The sequence below is a fragment of the Coregonus lavaretus genome (assembly GCF_964263955.1).
Source record: "Coregonus lavaretus genome assembly, chromosome: 6".
Taxonomy (NCBI): Eukaryota; Metazoa; Chordata; class Actinopteri; order Salmoniformes; family Salmonidae; genus Coregonus; species Coregonus lavaretus.
In genome coordinates, this window is record NC_139993.1 from 41,938,381 (window position 1) to 41,958,648 (window position 20,268).

A 20,268-nucleotide genomic window follows, 5' to 3' on the forward strand; every position below is an offset into this window, starting at 1 on the left:
AGTAGTTGGCCGATTATGGGCAAGTGCCCTATCGTGCCCCCCGCCTGAGACAACGCGTCCCGTCGATGTGGAATTGGCCAAGGTGGCGCAATCAACATCTGACTCATCTCCGCAAACCAAGGAGCCCCTGGGCGATCGGGGGCTACCAGTATCACTGACAGCCCTCCTGACCTCACCCTGGCTAACAGTGGGAGAATGCAGGACAGCGGAGGGAATGCATACAGAAGAACTCTCGGCCACGGGTAGTGCGCAAAGGCGTCTCTTCCTAGTGGCGGTTCTTCCTGTTCCCTCAGAGAGAACCATAGGGGACATTGCGCGTTCACGCGTGACGCGAATAGATCCACCTCGGCTCTCCCGAACTGTTCCCAAATTTGGAGAACAATGTCCGGATGCAGACACCACTCGTCGTCTCGAGGACCCCCTCTTGACATGAGGTCTGCTCCTACGTTCAAGTAGCCCGGAATGTGTGCTGCTCTCAATGAGCGAAGGTGCTCGTGAGCCCACAGCCACAATTCCTCTGCCGCCCGATGGAGAGCAGGAGACCTGACTCCTCCCTGGCGATTTATGTGGGCTACTGTGGTCCGGTTGTCTGACCAGACCAGCACATCGCGACCCCGAAGGGTAGACGCGAAGTGGGTCAAACCAGTCGAACCGTTTCCAACTCCAAGAGGTTGATGTGGCGACTCGAAAGAGGCCACACACCTCCTATCGCTTGGGTCTGACATGTCCCTCCCCATCCCGTCAGAGACGCATCTGTGAACACTGGGATGTAAGAGGACACTTTGCCTATCGGGACTCTGTGCGTGAGAACGCGCGGGTTTCTCCAATAGTTCAGATCTGCACTGAGCGAGAGGGGAACCACCACCAACCGATGACGTTGACGCAATGGGTCTAGTCTTAGTTGGGCGAACCATCGCTGCATCCTGCGCATGTGCAGGAGTCCCAGCGGAACCACAGAGTGGGCTGAAGACATGAGACCCAAGAGTGACATGATCGACAGCGCCGTCACCGTGTGATTCGGACGACACTTCCTCAGGGCTAGCAACAAGGCTACCCTTCGGGGGTCCGAAAAATCGAGCCCTCATCATTACAGTGTCTAGCTGTATCCCCAGGTAGACAATCTGATGACTGGGCCAGGGCGCGCTTTTTTTCCAATTCACAGCGAACCCCAGACGTGTGAGATGAATCACTGTCTGTGTTGTGTGAGTGATCGCCAGCTCTGCTGACGGGGCGAGAACCAGTAGGTCGTCTAGGTAGGCTAGTAGCCGTATTCCCTGACGACGCAACGGTTCCAATGCCGCCTCCACACACTTGGAAAACGTGCGAGGTGCCAGGGCGTACCCAAATGGCATCCTCGTGTATTCGTACGCCACCCCTTGAAAGGCGAATTGCAGAAACTTCCTGTGACGCGGCTGTACCGGCACATGAAAGTACGCGTCCTTTAGGTCTATGCTCGTACAAAAGTCTCCTTTCTGGACACATTCCAGCAGACGTTTTGTCGTTAGCATTCGAAAGGGCCGTTTGGTTACGCTGTCGTTGAGAATGCGTAAATCCAATATTGGCCTCATTCCCCCCGTCTTTTTGGGCACCAGGAAGTAGGGTGAATATAGCCCCTTGTTCCTTTGCTCCTGGGGAACCACTGTGACCGCCTCCTTTGCCAAAAGTTCCGTAATCTCTGAAACCAGAGCGGCCACTTTTTCGGGCGTTTTCATCACCGTCTCCACCACTCCCCTGAATGGGGGTGGGGTCCGATGGAATTGGAGAGCATAACCCTTCTGCAACGTCTGTTCTAGCCAGCGTGAGAGGGTGCAGCTTCGCTGCCACTGCCAGCAATACAGAGAAAGCGGCCGAGCGCTATCCTCTATGGCCCTTGCCGCCGCTGTTCCCCAACACTGAGGTGGTGGAACAGCCCAAGGCGGGCCTCCCATGAAAGGGAGAGGAAACATTAAACGGGACAGAGCGGCTGCCAAGAGGGCAATGTTATTAGCTGCTGCTACAGCTTGGGCTCCCAAATTGAAGGACTTCTCTAACAGCTGTGCTGTGAGACGGTCATTCTGAGATGGCAATGTGGCCTTCCTGGAAGAGGGCCAGGGACTCGAACCCGGTACGAGATACGCCGCCATGGCGCTCTCTAACCTGGGGATTCCCTTAGCTTGGCCCTGGAACCTTCCCTCCACTCTAGTGAATGGGAGGTACGATTTAGCCGGCGAACGCGCCGCTAAAGGTGCCTCCCATGAGCCCTCGACGTATTTTGCCAATGAAGGCATGGCAGGAGCTAGTGGCTCTGCCGCTCTTCTTGGCCTGGAATAAGGGCCGCCCTTCATTAAGTCAACCTCCGGTGCGGAGGGAATAGGGGGCAGCGGTATTTCCAGCCGTCTAGCAGCTCTCTCAATGAGACCAGGAAAGTCCGTTCTCAGAGACGCTGCGGCGAAGGACAGGGCTTCTGATTTCTCAGAGCCCGTGTCGTCATCACCATAGGAACTACAAGCCCTCTCGCTAACCAAAGGAAAGGGGGGCTTGAATGTATGAGGGACGGGGTCTGACTGTTCCATAGGAATGTCAGCCTCCTCCTCATAGTCCCCATCATCCCCTGAGTCTGCGCCGTCAGATGATGCCTCTGAAGCAGAGGCTAGTATCGACAAAACGTCCTGTAGGGGGATATCCTCCCTAAAAAACGCCCAACGCTGCTTCCTCTCCTTTGTAGAAAGGAGGGCGCAGGAGGCGCAGTTAGGGGGACTGCAGACGCCCTCTTTGGCATGCTGGGACCCTAAACACACGAAACATAAGTCGTGGGAGTCGCCGGCCGCCATGGAGGAGCATCTGCATTGAGCTCTGAAAAGAGCTTTTGGGGGTGGAAAATCTCCTGGTGTGCTCATTGCTGGACGACGCCGATGACTGGAAAATCGACGGCGTTCTTGTCCTGAGTCTTCTCTTCTTCTCTTCGTCTCTTCTTGGCTTCTTCAGTCTAGTCCAGTCGCTGAAGATAAAGGGAGGCTGATTGAGGGGAGGATATATGGGGCGGAGCTCCACGATATAGAACTTGATATGTGCATCTATGTACAAAGTTCTCCCAAAGCAATATTTTCCAGTACCTAAAACAACATGGACCACTAAGCATTCACATGGGCGTGGTCTGTCACATAAATTCATATAAATCAGTCTTGGATATTCGTATTGTAACAAAACGTGGTACTCATTCCAAACCACAGATTATCCATTATATTGACCAGATACTCTAGTGGCTGCTCTAACAATTAAAATTAAAATCTAAATGGAAGGCAGTTGGGAGGAGGCAAGATCAGGTGGGACCATTCTAGCCAATGAGAGGGCAGATACGCGCGTGAACAACAGGCACAATGGTTTCTACTAATTACCGCAGTCAAAATTGGCTATTTGTGAAAACAAAAAGATGCTTTTTCATCTTAATTTAAGGTTAGGGTTAGCCATAAGGTTATCAGTGTGTCTAAGGTTAGGTTTAAAATCATATTTTTTGAAGAGAAATTGTAGAAATAGGTGGGGTTTATGAGTTTGTGGATGTGATAACTAGTGATGGCCAGGCACAATTCCGATTAAGTGTTTTTTCTTAAAGTTGCCGGGATGTCACGTGTCCTACTTATATCAGTACAGTTGTAACAACCTAATCATTGACATTTCTGTTCGAGCAAATAAGCCATACCATTTTTTGTTAATCAAATTTGACACTCATTGACCTTCATAACTCCTCGCTTAGTGAGCAAAAAAACAAAAAAACACCACCTGATGGAGAAGACTTTTGGGCCCAGTTATCCCTCTCGCTTAGCCTCCTCCTCTCTGGCCAAACACTCAACATACGCAAGCACATTTAGATCGACCACACGTTTATCTCTTGATCTGTTTGACTCAATGATGAAATTTGGCACATGCTCAGGGATGAGTCTAGCTAACCTATAAAGTATGATTCAGTTTGGCCGCATGGTGGCGTTGTTGGACAGAAAAAAACATTCATGCAAGGTCATAGCGGCTATATTATTTGAGCTAGTCCTGGAAAATATTGCGTTTGAAGACGTGCGTCCATGAATGCTATATACCAAATTTGGTGTCGATCAGTCCAGCGGTTCTGGTGAAGATGACGTTTAACCTTTTACTGCAGTGGGCTAAATCAGTGTCAAACAAAGCGTTTCTTGGTAGTCTTAAACTACTTTGAAACAAAAGTATGCACCTCAAACACATGGTTATGGGCAACAACAAAAAAAGAAGACACCTGTACCATGTCAGATATTGAGTTTGCATCCCAATATTACACTTTATATACATCACAGAAGACTGAAATATAACAAAACCGTTTGACATAGAAACACCGGATTTTTGGCGTTTAAAACATATTTTTGAGTTCTGATATTTGGCAAGCGTGGTAAACAGTACATTAGTAGCTCATCCTAGGGCGGTGTCACATTTTTCCTGATGGTGGCAAAGTGGTCCCACAGCTGAACCCCGGAATTGCTACTTGCAGCTATATTTTAGTTTGTCATTTTATCGTTTTCATGGAAATTCAGTAATTCAATATAATTTTTACCAGCTCCATGTACATTTACATTTACATTTTAGTCATTTAGCAGACGCTCTTATCCAGAGCGACTTACAGTTAGTGAATACATATATATTTTTTTATACTGGCCCCCCGTGGGAATCGAACCCACAACCCTGGCGTTGCAAACGCCATGCTCTATCAACTGAGCTACATCCCTGCCGGCCATTCCCTCCCCTACCCTGGATGACGCTGGGCCAATTGTCCGCCGCCCATGAGTCTCCCGGTCGCGGCCGGCTACGACAGAGCCTGGATTCGAACCAGGATCTCTAGTGGCACAGTTAGCACTGCGATGCAGCGCCTTAGACCACTGCGCCACTCAGGAGTACTACATTAGTAATATTTTGTAATATGACATTTAATAAAACCATGTGTACCTCCAAACTAAAGGCCACCACAGATGTACCCTAAATTTTTTACTGTTTCAGTCTGAGGTTGGGTTAATAATGTTTTATTCCTATTAAGACTGTTTGCAATAAATAACCTCAACACTGTCCCTGACTCGTGGACGCTCTTGACTGGTAGCACATGAAACAAGCTTGGAATCCTTCTGTAAGAAAGATCAGGGAGAATAGCTTGAGTATGAGAAGAGCTTGTTAAGCAGTTTGTTGTTCTGCATTGTGTTTTTTACTCTAAAAAGGTCATGTTTTGGGAAAGCTTCAAGTGCTGACTTAAAACACATTTGAACGCTAACCACAGATCTACATATTAGAGGAATTGAGTACAACTAATAATATACCTTGCTCACTTTGGTGTTACTGTCATAAACCATCTGACTGCAGGTCACACTGCAGGTCACCATGTCATCATCACATGTAGTTTCCGTTTTAACCCATGTATTCTCTAATTGAAAAAAGTGAAGGAGCGCCGCTCCCCCCCACTACGGCAGCACTACATCCCTGGTGACCACCACCCAGGTAGCTTCTTATAGGCCTATATCATAGACCAGGGGTGGGCAATTATTTTATTGAGGCTGAGGGCCGCGCAGATTTTTTTCGGAACAATTTATTCTTCAAAAGGACATTTTTGATGGCGGTTCCAGGCACAGACGTGATGTAATCCAGTGCTCAGGATGTGCCCTAAATTGAAAAGAGTTTGAATCACATGGGCTATCATTATTTTCCTCCCATCAGTAGTATTCTATTTACAGTAAAGTACTTTAAATACTGACCTGAAGAGTAGTAAATGCATTGGTCATTATCAGTCTCTGATTCCACAGGTCAATGAGATGTATTCATACGATTAATAACTTGCTAGCTTCGCTCTCTGGATACGTCTTTTGAATTTTTACAAATCAAAAAGATAAAAGAACCTTAGAATTGTTCAACATTTTATTTATATAAAGTTGAACACTGATAGGGAGAACTTCACAGTAATATACTATTAAATGTGAGTTTTAAATTAAAAAACACAAATGTTTACTCCCAGAAATAGAAATGCATGTTGTAGTGATATTCATACTTGGCCACAATTTCATGGCAAAATCTGTCATCTGAAAACAAAAGCACAAGATATTTACAATTACACATCGCTGTATATCCGTTTCTTGACTTAGTAGTGCACTATACATAAAATCTCTTTCACAAAAGGCACCAAGAACCATTGGAAAAACATTGCTGTATCCAGTAGGCAAAAAAATAAAATACCTCATTATTTTTATTTGAACCTCCCAGTGAATTTTTTTTTTCATGCTATTAGTCAAGAATACCTTTGAATGACCAGAGGCACACTGAAGCTCATCTGCTGGATTAGATAGGTGGTGTACCACAATGGAATGAAATGTGAAAATATATTCGGCACTACTAGAGTTTATACTAAGACGAAATGCAATATCCCAATCAACGTCTACTACGTCATAGGCTTTATCCAGTGTACACCTAGGGTTCCGACAATCAAAAGGTGTAATGGGTTTTGCACACTGAGGAGGGCTGCAGGGCCGAGGCATCTGTGTGCGCTGTGCCTGATGCAGTGAAAAGAGTGAAGGGATCGAAAAACGAAGTAGGCTTTATGCGACATCTTTTTGAGTGCGGACCCATTACACCTTTTGTTTGTCTGAATTTGTGGGTTTTGCACACCAGCCAAGCTTCTGGGAGAGCGCGATGATCCCCTTTTGATACACACTTAGGGTTCCAACATCTCAAGTGGGCATTAGGGGAATTTTCAAACAGTTGAGGGGCACTCCGTTATAAGCAAGCTTTTATTGTTTTGATTGCTTGATTCATTAGCCAAATTATTATTGAGAAACGATTTCAGGATTAAGAGAACAAACAGGATTCAATTACATCCAGCAATCTGATATGGAAATGTTTGTGTAGAGATGATCAAAAACATCTAAAAGGGATATCAAAACAGAAAACGTGCTTTGAGATTCAGTTTTGTAAATTAACCATCAGCATTGAATGATGTTGGTATTGAAATGACCAGAGAACAATTAAACATATCTTCTCAAAAAAGAAAGATAAAACTTTAAAGTAAGGGACATTCCAAAATGTTCATAATACAAAAGCAATACATTCATTTAGCAGATGTTCAGATGGGGTTGTGGAGGGAGGGGGTGGGTGGGCCTCAGTCCTGCGATAGACGTCCTACTACCATTTATTTTTTATAGTCAAACACTTATCCAAGCAAATGTGACCTTACATTTTTCCTGGATATGAAATTAAGCAAATATTTACATAACATTTTTAAAATATGTCTGTGCTTTTAATAATAAAAAAACAATAATTTAAAATTCAAGTTCATACATAAAGCCATTCCAAAGTTAAAACCAAATAATGTACAAATAAATCACTGATGTGCTAGAGACATACTGTAGTTTGTGATGAGATCAGTATTTTGTCAAGGAGTAGCTGTATTTGCAGATTTTCAATCATTTAAGAATCTATAGGCACTGAGGGACAGGACCACAGGGAATTCAGCACTGTCCAAGGACACTTAGAAACACTGTCCCAAACCACCTGCTCATGTGCTACCTTGCGCTCTCTTCGCTCTTCTAATAAGCTCCAAACATATAGCTAGTTCATGTGCAAGGGAATTTGGAAATAAATATTGAAACGCTTACATTTTCCATTCAGATGTCATGACATTGAATGGAAATATTACTGAAATAATCAAACCAAATGGCAGAGAAAGTAGACCTGATTAAGTGGAACACTCATCTATGTCCCAGGTGACAATAGTTTTGAACAGTGACATCCTGTCACAGGGACTCTTTTCATTGTTGCCAGGAGAATGAACCAGAGATAGCCAAGAAACAAAGTGGAGAATAATTATGACTAAGTTACTCAATGACACATATGCAAATTGACTTTGTTCTTTACCAACTCTCTGGGACTGAAAACGTTGCTGATATACTCCACATTCAGTTAAAATAAATGCCTTAAAACCTGGTGGAAAAGTTTAAATTTGGGGCAAAACAATTGAAATGAACCACATCTAGTTTGGTATCAACAATGTTTATGTACAAAGATTAGAACAGCGTTCTCCACTGGCATTTTTGAGAAAGAGTCAACTGTAAACAATAAGAGATACAATTTGTAGTGATTTTCTGAGGTACTTCGGAGATTGTTCTCTGTCCCCAAAATGTTAATAGAACCAAAAAAGGGAATACAAAGGAAATGTTTGAAAGGGTCTGGTGGCTACCTCTGAACCACATCACAAATTTCCTTGATGCAGGTGTGCAAGTTGTCCAGAGCAGGGCTAGGCCCTGGGCCACTGAATGCTCCTCCGCTTCCAGAGGAGGACGATGCCCGCAGCTCCTGCAAACTGAGCTCTAACTTGCCCACGGCCTCCCGGAAGGCAAACTTGTTCCGCATCTGTGGGATGCAGTCCACGTAGCCTGAGCAGTAGTCTAGCAGCTGGTGGGCAGCGTCTAGGACCTGGCTGCTGGAGGAGGGCTCGGGGCTGCTGTGGAGGGCACCTCTCAGGCACTCGGCACACTCCAGCAGAGCCTCCTTACTGATCTTCTCTGGTTGTACCCTCTCTGCCTGCTGCCGAGTCCGACGCAGAAGCTTAGATCCACCAGAGGGGGCAGTGGAAGAGCCAGTGCTGGTGGCACCGTTGGCCATCTTAGTGGGGGTAGTGTTGTTGGCAGAGGAAGAGGAGGCTGAAGAAGGTGGAGGCACTTGTGGTGGCGGCACTGATGGTCTCCCTGTTCCCACTTCCCTTACTCGTCCCGGCCTTTTCACCCCATCACCATTGACCTCCACAGCCCCCCCGACCTGCTCCTCTCCATCCCCACTGTAGGAGTGTCCAAGGAGGCGCAGAGTGGGAGGGGGAGGTGGGGCACATTTAGGCTTGATCAGCCGTGGCCGGTCCTTGTCCGCCTGGTGCTCTGATAGTAGTTTGAAGCGGTTCCCCTGAGAGTCCATCCCCACCAGGTGCACATCGGCCGGGCAATGCTTGAGTGTGGGCGAGATCAACACTGGAACCTTGTGGTTGTGTGGAGCCGCTGATAGGCCTGATCCCACTGTTTTGGAGGGGGACGACCATCCCTGACGGTCCTGTCCTCCTGCCTCCTGACCCTCCCTACCCCGTAGGGTCCCGGAGTGACAATATGAATCGGCCTCACTCCCAACCCCAGGTGCCCTCACCACCCCAGAGTTCCCTCCCACCCCTCTGGGAAGCAGCTTGGCTTTTGGCCGGTCCCTGATCTGAGCTGTGCCCTCATCCATCTTACGGAGCAGGGTCTCAGAGGTGTGTGCTGCCCCGTTCTCAGGCTGTGAGGTGGTGGAGGCAGTGCGCTCTAGAGGAGGCTTACTGCGGTTCCTGGGTAAAGTCAGAGCCATCCTCTCCAGGTCAGGCAGCCCTGCAGACATGGAGGAGGTGGAGTTGGACCTGGGGAAGGGCTTGGTCCCCCCACCCCCCTCTTCGGTCCCAGTGGACTTGCCGGTCCGTAGCCCTAAAGTCTTTTTGATGAGGCGGGGGGTGAAGAAGCCTGCCAGGCCTGCCCAGCTGCTGCTACTGCCCACCTGTGAGGGCGGGGCCCCAGAGGTGTGGTTGGCAGAGGCCTTTTGTCCAAAAGTGGCTCCACAGCAGCGTGACTGGATGTGATTCCCCTCTCCGTGGGATGGTGAAAAGCCCAGGCCGTCTGCCTGAGGCAGGGGGGGAGGAGGGGCGCTCAAGCCAGTCGTGGGCTCATACTTCTTGTGCGGCTGCGTCTCCATCTCCCTGAACGAGCTGCTCCTCTTGGGCGGCGTAGGCAGGCTCTGCTGCAGCTGGGAGGAGGGAGAGTTGGAGGAAGACTTCTTCTTCATGAAGGAACTGAAGAAGCCAGCCTTGCGGTCCCGAGTGAACGTGGTCTCCTGGGAGTCCTCCAAGAGGCTGCTGGGGGATTTCTCCCTCTGTTTCCGAGGCAGAGCAGGAGAGCTGCCTGACCGGCCATCCCCTGCCAGCAGAGTGGCTGCCAGACCTGCAGAGAACAGATGGCATGGAGTTAAACAGGTACCAGGGCTGCAGTCTCTTATCAACACTCATTACACCATTTATTCAACATCTGGAATAGCCCAAAACCAGTGAATCTCACAGGCTGGCTGCCAATTTGCATTTTTGCTTTGACTACAGGCATATCCTCCCTCTCCAGAGCCATTCCTGTTTCAAGAACTTTGTGGTGCCACCTTGTACTAGGGATGTGAAGCGGCTCTATACGTGTAATAGATGAGCGCCAGAGTGAGCCAGGCACCAGCCTGAGTCAGGATGGCAGGAAGCCACCTCCCTTAAGTCACCACCACTCTGGCTTCATCATCCCCGACGTATCTTGTTACGCTGTGTTTGCTATAGTGTGATCAATCATACTGCTAGTGGAGAAGTATCATGGAAAGGATTATATGGTGTGAAATGAGTGATAGTATAAGGACTGACAGGAACATAGATCGCCTTTGGTTTTTCCACAAGAAAACAACATGCAATAAAACACTGTCACTTGATTGCACATAAAACATGAACGACAACATGGCAAAAACCATACAAAATACTCTCCGCTTTTAATTGAGGTATTGGTACATATGATCTTTAGAGTTGTGTGTTGTGTGTGGGGAGGATGCAACAGACAGAGATGAGAGTATTAGAATTCAACATCCTCAATTGTCAGGTTAATAAAAATGAAAGATGACAAACATGAATACAGACGCATACAAACAGGCACATTTACCCAGCCTTGTCTAATCATGTACGGGAGGAAGACGGTGAATTCTATAATGGGAGAGGATTGAGAATGCCTTTAATCCAAACCCTTTCTCTGGTATTTGGCCAATTATGTATCTGCTTAATGTTCAATGCTTTAAGTGATGTGGTTGGACATGGCAACAGTCCCCACTGCATATTATCTATTAGGATACGTGACTTTAAAGTAACTCTTGATAAATTATGAGGAAAGCTCATATAATTGATGCTAAAGGAGGCGTAATGACACTGAGCTAGATAGTGGTGACGTTTGGGTGAGGTGATCCAGTGACGTTCACTTTTCCAGGTACACAGCAGCTCTTCTCCTCAGCCTACAGGCATGGCGGCGGGCAAGGCAGGTACCTGAGGGGCTGTGCGTGCTGCCTGTGTGTGTCTCCTGCCTGCCATCCAGACCCCCCTCGATGTTCTCCTTGTTCTCCGTATGCTTCTTGAGCGTGCGCGACTTGGAGGGCAGCAGGGGCATGTCGTGGCTGAAGGGGTGTGGTGATGGGCCGTGGCCAGAGGATGCAGTCTTACACAGCTCCTCTGCTACCTCTAGAGAGAGAGAGAGAGAGAGGGGGGGGGGGGGGGGCAACGGGAAAGGAAAGGAATGATTAATTAAGTGGACATTTACATTAGACCGTTTGACACATCGAATCCCTTGCTAGAAATAGTAGGACTGCATTCACTGGAATAACTGCAGAAATCAATGCTGAGTTTATAGTGCTTCTCTGAAAGCCCTGCGTTCTCCCTGTACTCCCCTCAGTTCAGCCTGCCCTTTCCTCATCCTCACTCATATCATCCTCCCGTCTCTCCCTGAGGCACCAGGCATGCTGTACCACTCTGAAAAGGCCCTACAGAGATGTTTACGCAGCATTAATGGCCATTGTCTCTCTAATGTCCACAAATACATCCGCTTTAGTGTAAACTGACAGGCTTGAATGGAGTCAGGCAGCAGAACTAAATGCCTCCAAGAGAGGGAAGTGTATCCGACCGCGGTTAAGCCCTAAGGGTAGTAATGTGACTGTATGTAGTACAAGTACCTTCGGAGATGCTAGAATCGTGGAACATTGTCTCAAAGGCCTGGTGGGTCTCGGCAAACGAGGGTCGGTCCAACGGGCTCCATTGCCAGCCTGATATCACACCAAAACAAAGGTCATGTTATTTCTTACTCCATGGACAATTTAGGTTATAGAGCTAATATGCAGGACATATGTGAATGGATGATAGTGCAAGGGACTGTGTGTGTGGGAGGGACTGTGTGTGTACTGAGTGTGGTGCCCATACTCACAGGCTCTCATCAGCTCGTGGACCTTGGGTGGACACCCCTCTGGCTGCTCCATGCGGTAGCCCTTCTCCAGCAGGTCGTATACCTGAGACAGGTCGATACCTGGGTAAGGAGACATACCGTACGTCGCTATCTCCCACAGCAGCACACCGAAAGCTGAAGGACAAGAGACCATCATAGGATGAGAAACACGCTCACACTAATGTTTACTGATTTAGAACATGTGATTAAGACTGAAAAGCTGGTTCTGACTCACCCCACACATCAGATTTGATAGAGAAGGTGTTGTAGGCCAGGCTCTCGGGTGCGGTCCACTTGATGGGGAACTTGGCTCCGGCGTGGGCCGTGTACGTGTCTCCCGTCATCAGCCTGCTCAGCCCAAAGTCTGCCACCTTCACCACGCTGTTCTCCCCCACCAGACAGTTCCTGGCCGCCAGGTCCCGGTGGATGAAGTTCTTCTTCTCCAGGTACTCCATGGCGGAGGAGATCTGCGTGGCCATGTAGAGCAGCACCACAGCGTTCACCTCCTCCCGGTCACACTCCCTCAGGTAGTCCAGCAGGTTGCCGTGGGGCATGTACTCTGTCACGATGTAGAAGGGAGGCTCCAACGTACACACACCTGGACAGAGGCAAGCCAACAGAGGTCAGACGGAACTACGCCTCAGAGTCTAGAAACCCAACAGCCGGTAGAAATGCCATGTGCTGTTAGTAAGTGGAGCTGTACTGTGTGCAGCACTGACCTAGCAGCTGCACCAGGTTGGGATGTTTCACCTCCTTCATGACTGCTGCCTCTTTCAGGAACTCCTCCACCTCCATAGTGTCCTCCTGGAAGCCAAACAAGCAGAAAGGTCAATATTCACTGGATTTATTCAATATCTTAGTATCAGGATACCAAGGTGAACAAAACAAGTTAAACTGCGATTAAACATATCTCCAACAGCGGCAGGTAGCTTAGTGGTTAAGAGCATTGTGCCAGTAACCGAAAGGTCGCTGGTTCTAATCCCCGAACCGACTAGGTGAAAAATCTGTCGACGTGCCCTTGAGCAAGGCACTTAACCCTAATTGCTCCTGTAAGTCGCTCTGGATAAGAGCGTCTGCTAAATGACTAAAATGTAGTTGTTGCCCCATTCAGTTTCATGTTGATGTAATACAACATTCTACCAGCAGGTGGTGACCATAAACCACTAAACACCACACCTCATTCATATTACATGATCCCAGAGGATTTCACAAAATAGAGACAAAAGATGGAGATTTTACAGGCGACCACCAATCTTTATAGAAGAGACCAACCTTGAGTGTTTTGACTGCGACGGTGAGGTTGTATTTCTTCCAGACTCCCACGTACACCTCTCCGTACTGCCCCCCGCCCAGCTTGTGCTTCATGGTGATGTCGGTGCGCTCCATCTCCCACTTGTCGTGGATGGGCGACACGCCGTAGACGGTGGGCTTGTTGCACTTGGGCGCCGGGTAGTGGAGCGTGGTGACCAGGCCGTCGGCCACTGTGGAGTGGTGGTGGACCAGTTCGGCCAGGGTGCTGAAGCGGCTCTCTGCTGTGACGTACACCTGGGGACAGAAAGACAGACGAACACACGGGTCAGCACCGTGGGGAGGAACCAGAGACGGCCAACAGAGACAGAGCAGGAACATTAGCAGGGGCAGAGTAGTAAGAAAAGGAAGAGACAGTCCATCTGTAGGTCCCAGACCTCTAGCTACCTTGCCATCTGAGGCGGTGTTGATGCGGTAGTGGTAGACGCGTCCCTCGTAGCGCAGGGAGATGGACAGCTGTCCTGGGCTGCTCTCGCTCTCCCGGACCAGGAAGCTGCCGTTGATGAGGCTGCTGAGTAGGTACTCTGCGGCGCTGCGCGAAACAGGCCCGTGGTACCAGCTGTGCTTCTCCAGGCTATTGACGGGCGTGATGTAGTTGCTTGGTACCCAGCCCTGGCCGTTCTTCGAACGTACCTCGCTCCACTCCCCATTCTGATTGTAGCCGAGCACCCTCAGCTTCTCACCTGGGAAGAGAGGGACAGGGAGACAGAGTCAGGTAAAAGGACATCATCTTTAAACATTTAGAGCCACTTTAGGACATTAGCACCTCTTGAAGCTTTTGGTTCCTTCATAGGATTTAAATAGCCCCCATTGATGCTTCATTTAATGCAGTGCCAAAAGGTAGGGCTGGCCTACGCATGTAGTGACTTGGTCTGCTGCCTTGTCTGCCTCCTATGAGGTCAGCAGTGGAGACGGGAGGGAGTGCCTCTTAAATAGAGACAGAGAATGCAGTACTGTAGAGGAGCTGTGTGACTGTGGAGCTGAAACACGCCCTGGCTGTCCGGCAGCTCCCTGCAGCCCTTCGAAGCTGCTCCCATTGAGAGGATAATGCCAGTGAGCTGTTATGGCAGCGACAAGACACGGCCTGGAGAGGGGACAGGGAGCGCCGCCAAGCTTTCTGCCACTCTCCCTGTACATCATGGGCTGAGCTGAACATGCTGCAGACTCAATACCCTCTGGTGCCACAGAGGTTATAGCTACAGGCTCTATTGACACTGGACAGCCGGGGAGGCAGAAAAACAACATTGGGCCGGCCTAACCAGTCACACTAGACAGTTTCCTCTGCGACACACCGTAGGGAGCCAGAGAGTTGGCTCCGGGTGGAAACACAATGTCAGGCGGCCCGCAACGGATATTACTGGTCTGAGGCATGGCATTGATCTGAGACAGCGATTAAGGGCGGCAGGGCCGATAAGTCCCTCTCTGTGATCACCCCCTGCTGGGTTTATCCACCTGTTATTATTACAGTTGAAAGGATTCCACATTAAAAGTGCATTAGAGCCAAACAAGGGTGTGGGAGGGCAGGCCTGCCTACCTCTCCATTGGGCATGCAATGACTCACAGTCTAAACATTAGCTCCATCTCAGGCAGCAGCCATGGGGCGACTGGTGAAGGCAGGCATCGGCTTATTAAGATATTTCTCCATCTTTAGCTAATGCTTTTATATCAGTTAATTAAAAAAGTAACTCTCCCAAATATTATGATTTTAAGCTCATTACCCAGGAGACAGCTCTTTGATCAGCAAACTGCTGCTGGGGAAAACAGGGACACAGATGAAATGAAAAGGGATCGGAATAAACAAACACACATAGTTCACTGGATGGTACCATGGTACTGTATTTTGAGGAAATCTCTCGAAGAACTGCCCTCCCCTGCAGAAGGTAGGGACCCCATACCTCTGGAAGCGAGTCATCTTTAGATAAGGAGTGTTTTGTGATTATGCAGGGTGCGGAAATGAAACCAGGTTATCTATTGGGAAAGCATATTGATAAAAAGCTCTTTCAGAATACATACCTTTCGTAATGCTCAGCGTGTTGTCGCCACTGGCAACAAAGTCATAAAGTGCAACAAAGAGGTTAGGATCGCTCTCGGCAGCACCCAGCAGGTTCTCCTTGGAGCTCCAGCGCACCGCTTCCGTCAACGCTGCCGAGTCCAGGCCGAAGGGCCGGTGGAGGGCCTCTGGAGGGAGGGAGGGAGGGGGAGGGAGAGAGAGAACAAGGAGAGATAGAGAAAGAAAGTGGTTGGTGAATGGTTCAGTGAAAGTCATGCTGCCTAAATAAAATCTGTGGAAATCTCACCTCCAACATACATAAGCCACATGAGTAAACAGTGCCACAGGTATGCCTAACAAAACACGTACATCATTTTACAAAACAAATGTTGTCTGCTTTTAGGGACCACAAACATGCATCCCTTTCCAATGGCCCACATATGTTTTGCCAAAATTCTCTATTTCACCCACAAATCTGTTTTTTTTTCTGTTCCTTTAACAATCTAATATAATCAACTGTGAAATAGACTACCATTTACCAGTGCTAGCCTAATACCAATAGCTGTCCAATGAATAGGCAGCTGGAGTGTACTCAGATAGACAGAAAGAAAGAGCCAAGTTGTAGCTACCCGAGAGTCTAGGTCCGTCCACATCCATTACCCCTGTGTAGGGCCGGCCTGTCAGCCTAACCCACTCTTCCTCAAAACTGCTGCTGGGTTGAATGGTTCTCAAATACATACTGCTTGTCCACTCTCAAAATTGACTCACTTCACTTTCCACACACACTCATCTGAGATGAGGACTACTTGGCTTTCTTTTTCCCCTGCCTGTATATAAAGAGTGTAATAGCTGCGGGGAGGGGCTCTGTCGGCGTGGTTGGAAAGATACTGCGGGTCACCACACCCACACAACATGCCTGAGCCTCAATCACTCACAGGGCTGCTTAACAGCTGCCAACAACCTCTACAACATGCCTGAGCCTCAATCACTCACAGGGCTGCTTAACAGCTGCCAACAACCTCTACAACATGCCTGAGCCTCAATCACTCACAGGGCTGCTTAACAGCTGCCAACAACCTCTACAACATGCCTGAGCCTCAATCACTCACAGGGCTGCTTAACAGCTGCCAACAACCTCTACAACTGCTTAACAGCTGCCAACAACCTCTACAACATGCCTGAGCCTCAATCACTCACAGGGCTGCTTAACAGCTGCCAACAACCTCTACAACATGCCTGAGCCTCAATCACTCACAGGGCTGCTTAACAGCTGCCAACAACCTCTACAACATGCCTGAGCCTCAATCACTCACAGGGCTGCTTAACAGCTGCCAACAACCTCTACAACATGCCTGAGCCTCAATCACTCACAGGGCTGCTTAACAGCTGCCAACAACCTCTACAGCATGCCTGAGCCTCTCACTCACAGGGCTGCTTAACAGCTGCCAACAACCTCTACAACATGCCTGAGCCTCAATCACTCACAGGACTGCTTAACAGCTGCCAACAACCTCTACAACATGCCTGAGCCTCAATCACTCACAGGGCTGCTTAACAGCTGCCAACAACCTCTACAACATGCCTGAGCCTCAATCACTCACAGGGCTGCTTAACAGCTGCCAACAACCTCTACAACATGCCTGAGCCTCAATCACTCACAGGGCTGCTTAACAGCTGCCAACAACATGCCTGAGCCTCAATCACTCACAGGGCTGCTTAACAGCTGCCAACAACCTCTACAACATGCCTGAGCCTCAATCACTCACAGGGCTGCTTAACAGCTGCCAACAACCTCTACAACATGCCTGAGCCTCAATCACTCACAGGGCTGCTTAACAGCTGCCAACAACCTCTACAACATGCCTGAGCCTCAATCACTCACAGGGCTGCTTAACAGCTGCCAACAACCTCTACAGCATGTCTGGGCAGCTGCTGAGTGGGACTTACCGACTGCCAGGGAGACAAGTGAAAAAAAGACAGTGAAGGAGAGGTAGAGGGGAGGAAATAGCCACTGAAAAGAAAGTCGAGAGTTGGCATAAAATGTACGTTGAACAAAAGCCAATGATTGCAAAGTTTAAAAACCATACAACTGTATGCACAAAGACTACTTTCACTCTGTTACTGTGGAATTGCCCCTATACAACAAAGGAATGATTGGCTACACCAAAGTTTAAGTTATACATCTACAGTAAAGTAAGTGACTGGCACCATCAGCGTCAGTCTGTGGTGGTCAGTAGCTAATGGTTACGGTAAACATCATTTCTGAAAGGCATCATCACTTCCTGGGTCGTTCCAACTCAAAAAGCACAAGGAAGAGGATTTTGACACCCAGATTGTTCTGAAATTGTTTCTGTAGTAAGTAACAGATACGATTAACATTCCTGAAACGTGTTAAAATATAATTTTGATGGCACCCAAATTGGCCATTTTAATTTATAGGATTCGGATAACATTCTATAAATATAGTACCCAACATCTGATTTGGACCAAACATCTTCCTACCTATTTCTTCCGTGGGTGGCTTTTGGCAATTTTTTTGGGAATCCAAATGTCTTACTCACTGGTAGGATGCAGTTTGTTCTAAATTGGATGTCGGTACTATATTTATTGAATAATATCTAAATTCTATAAATGGCCAATTTGGGTAAAATCAATAACCTGAATTACTCAGAGATAAAATAAAATTAACAAAATAATGTTTCAGGAATGACAAACGTACCTTTTTCTAACTACAGAAACAATTTCAGAACAATCTGATATGGTGGGTGTCATGGCTTGCTGAAATGACATGGATGGACTCAACCCTAGTAACTATGATGTTCTACACAGACAGACATAAAAAGGGCAATTCCACGATAACAGTGACAAGACTCAGATTATTTACTTTAAAATGTACGTCAACAAAAACCAATATTTGCAAAGTTAAACAAACAATACAACTCTATGCACAAGGACTACTTTTAACAATTTCCACTGAAAATGTTACATAAACATTTACTTGAAGAACAATGCAGATGCAAAGTTTGGTAACAGAATGACACACAAATGGCACAAACCGTCATTCTGTTACCAAATGTTGCATCTGCACTGTTCATGGCAATCATTGTTTTTTGTTTGACATACATTTTAAAGTGAAAAATCTGAGTCTCAGTGTCACACAGTGGAATTGCCCAAAAACAATAGTGTCTGAGAAGTTAAAGGGATAGTTCAGCCAAATTACACATTGGTTTCCTGACCTTGTAAGCAGTCTATTGACAAGGTACAACAGCAATCCATGCTTTGGTCTGGTTTCTCTGGCACGGTTTCCACATGTTAACATTTTAGCATTTGTGGCACAAATCCCATTCAAGTCATAGGACAAATATTAGCATTATTCACGCATCTTGTCCAAAAGTATCTAAAATGTATTGTGAAGCTCAACAAAGTTACTGATAGATGATTTGAACATGATGTGCAAAAAAATATATTATTGATCCCATGACTTGAACAGGATTTGTGTCACAAATGCTAAAATGTTAAACTAAACCAAAAAATTGATTGCTGTCATACTTTGTCCATAGACTGCTTACAGGATAAGGAAACCAATGTCATTTTGGTGAACTTTCCCTTGAAGATATACACTGTGTAAGATTGAGTTGAATTCAAGCTTAACCTCAACTATGAAGTCCTGCATCCGAACCAAATAGTTGATAAATGGCCCAGATCTCCAAATCCAGCCTAATGAGAGGAATGTGTGAAATAGGGAGTAAAACAGGAAACACATTGAACTACTAAAGTACACAGTGCTCCATTCTAAAACACACTGAACTATTAAAGTACTCAGTGCTCCATTCTAAAACACACTGAACTATTAAAGTATGCAGTGCTCCATTCTAAAACACACTGAACTATTAAAGTATGCAGTGCTCCATTCTAAAACACACTGAACTATTAAAGTACGCAGTGCTCCATTCTAAAACACACTGAACTATTAAAGTACGCAGTGCTCCATTCTAAAACACACTGAACTATTAAAGTACGCAGTGCTCCATTCTAAAACACACTGAACTATTAAAGTACACAGTGCTCCATTCTAAAACACACTGAACTATTAAAGTACGCAGTGCTCCATTCTAAAACACACTGAACTATTAAAGTATGCAGTGCTCCATTCTAAAACACACTGAACTATTAAAGTACACAGTGCTCCATTCTAAAACGCACAGAACTATTAAAGTACATAGAGCTCCATTCTAAACAAACAGAACTACTAAAGTTCGTAGTTCTCCATTCAGCAAGCAAAGTACACAGTACACCACATGGCAGCAGTATAGTAAATCTGTCAGGACATCTCCTGAGGACTTTAAACTGGCCTACAGGTCAGGTGTGACCATGCCCTGTCAAGACCTGATGCTCTCCTACCTTTGTTCCCCACCAGCATATGCTGCAGGTCTGTCGCCGTCAACTGGCTCAGCCACAGCTCCCAGTACATCTTCCACTTTGTTCCCAGTCAGCCAGGACAATCCCAGTACAGACATCTGACGAGTTCCCTCTCTCTCCAAACTTCTCCACAGAGGGAGTGGGTCACTGAGACCCCCCACACATTTTATTTATTCACCCTGAGTGAATTAAGGCGTCTGAAGCACTACTAATAGGTTCCCGCTGGCTGGGTTTGCTTTTCAACCCAGAGGCTTCCACTCTCAGCTTTTGATGTGGCTTTCAGAAGTCAAAATTTCCAAGGCCGGTACAGGAAAGTAAATCAATGATCATGGTTCTCCGTGGCGAAAGCCCACTGTGGGAGGGAGAGGGGCTCGCTGTGTGTGTGAGACATAGGAAATCTGAGCTCACTGGGGGAGGTGAGTTGTGGTGGAGGTCTCTTGAGGAACAGAGCAGAGCGTGGGGTAGGGGCAGTCTTGAGGTCCACAGCAGATGGATGTTCTTGTGGTCCTATGGGAGAGG

The 20,268-nt window shown here is 47.3% G+C and overlaps 1 protein-coding gene across 3 annotated transcripts in view; it reads right to left on the minus strand.

Annotated features, from left to right (window-relative positions):
- Positions 1-6,754: 6,754 nt before the first annotated feature.
- Positions 6,755-20,268, minus strand: part of LOC311131138 (tyrosine-protein kinase ABL2-like) — a 30,627-nt gene continuing 17,113 nt past the window's right edge. For 2 of the 3 annotated variants that reach the window (XM_084163969.1, XM_084163968.1), the window contains 9 exons: positions 15,354-15,518; positions 13,728-14,023; positions 13,305-13,577; positions 12,752-12,836; positions 12,268-12,630; positions 12,015-12,167; positions 11,767-11,856; positions 11,087-11,278; positions 6,755-9,974 (listed from right to left, as the gene is read on the minus strand). In XM_084163969.1, coding sequence (XP_084020095.1) covers positions 8,203-9,974; positions 11,087-11,278; positions 11,767-11,856; positions 12,015-12,167; positions 12,268-12,630; positions 12,752-12,836; positions 13,305-13,577; positions 13,728-14,023; positions 15,354-15,518 — 3,389 coding nt within the window. In that variant the 3' untranslated portion in view covers positions 6,755-8,202. Of the gene's footprint in view, positions 9,975-11,086; positions 11,279-11,766; positions 11,857-12,014; positions 12,168-12,267; positions 12,631-12,751; positions 12,837-13,304; positions 13,578-13,727; positions 14,024-15,353; positions 15,519-15,959; positions 16,135-20,268 lie in introns of those variants that run through there. The other variant, XM_084163970.1, reaches the window with a different exon arrangement.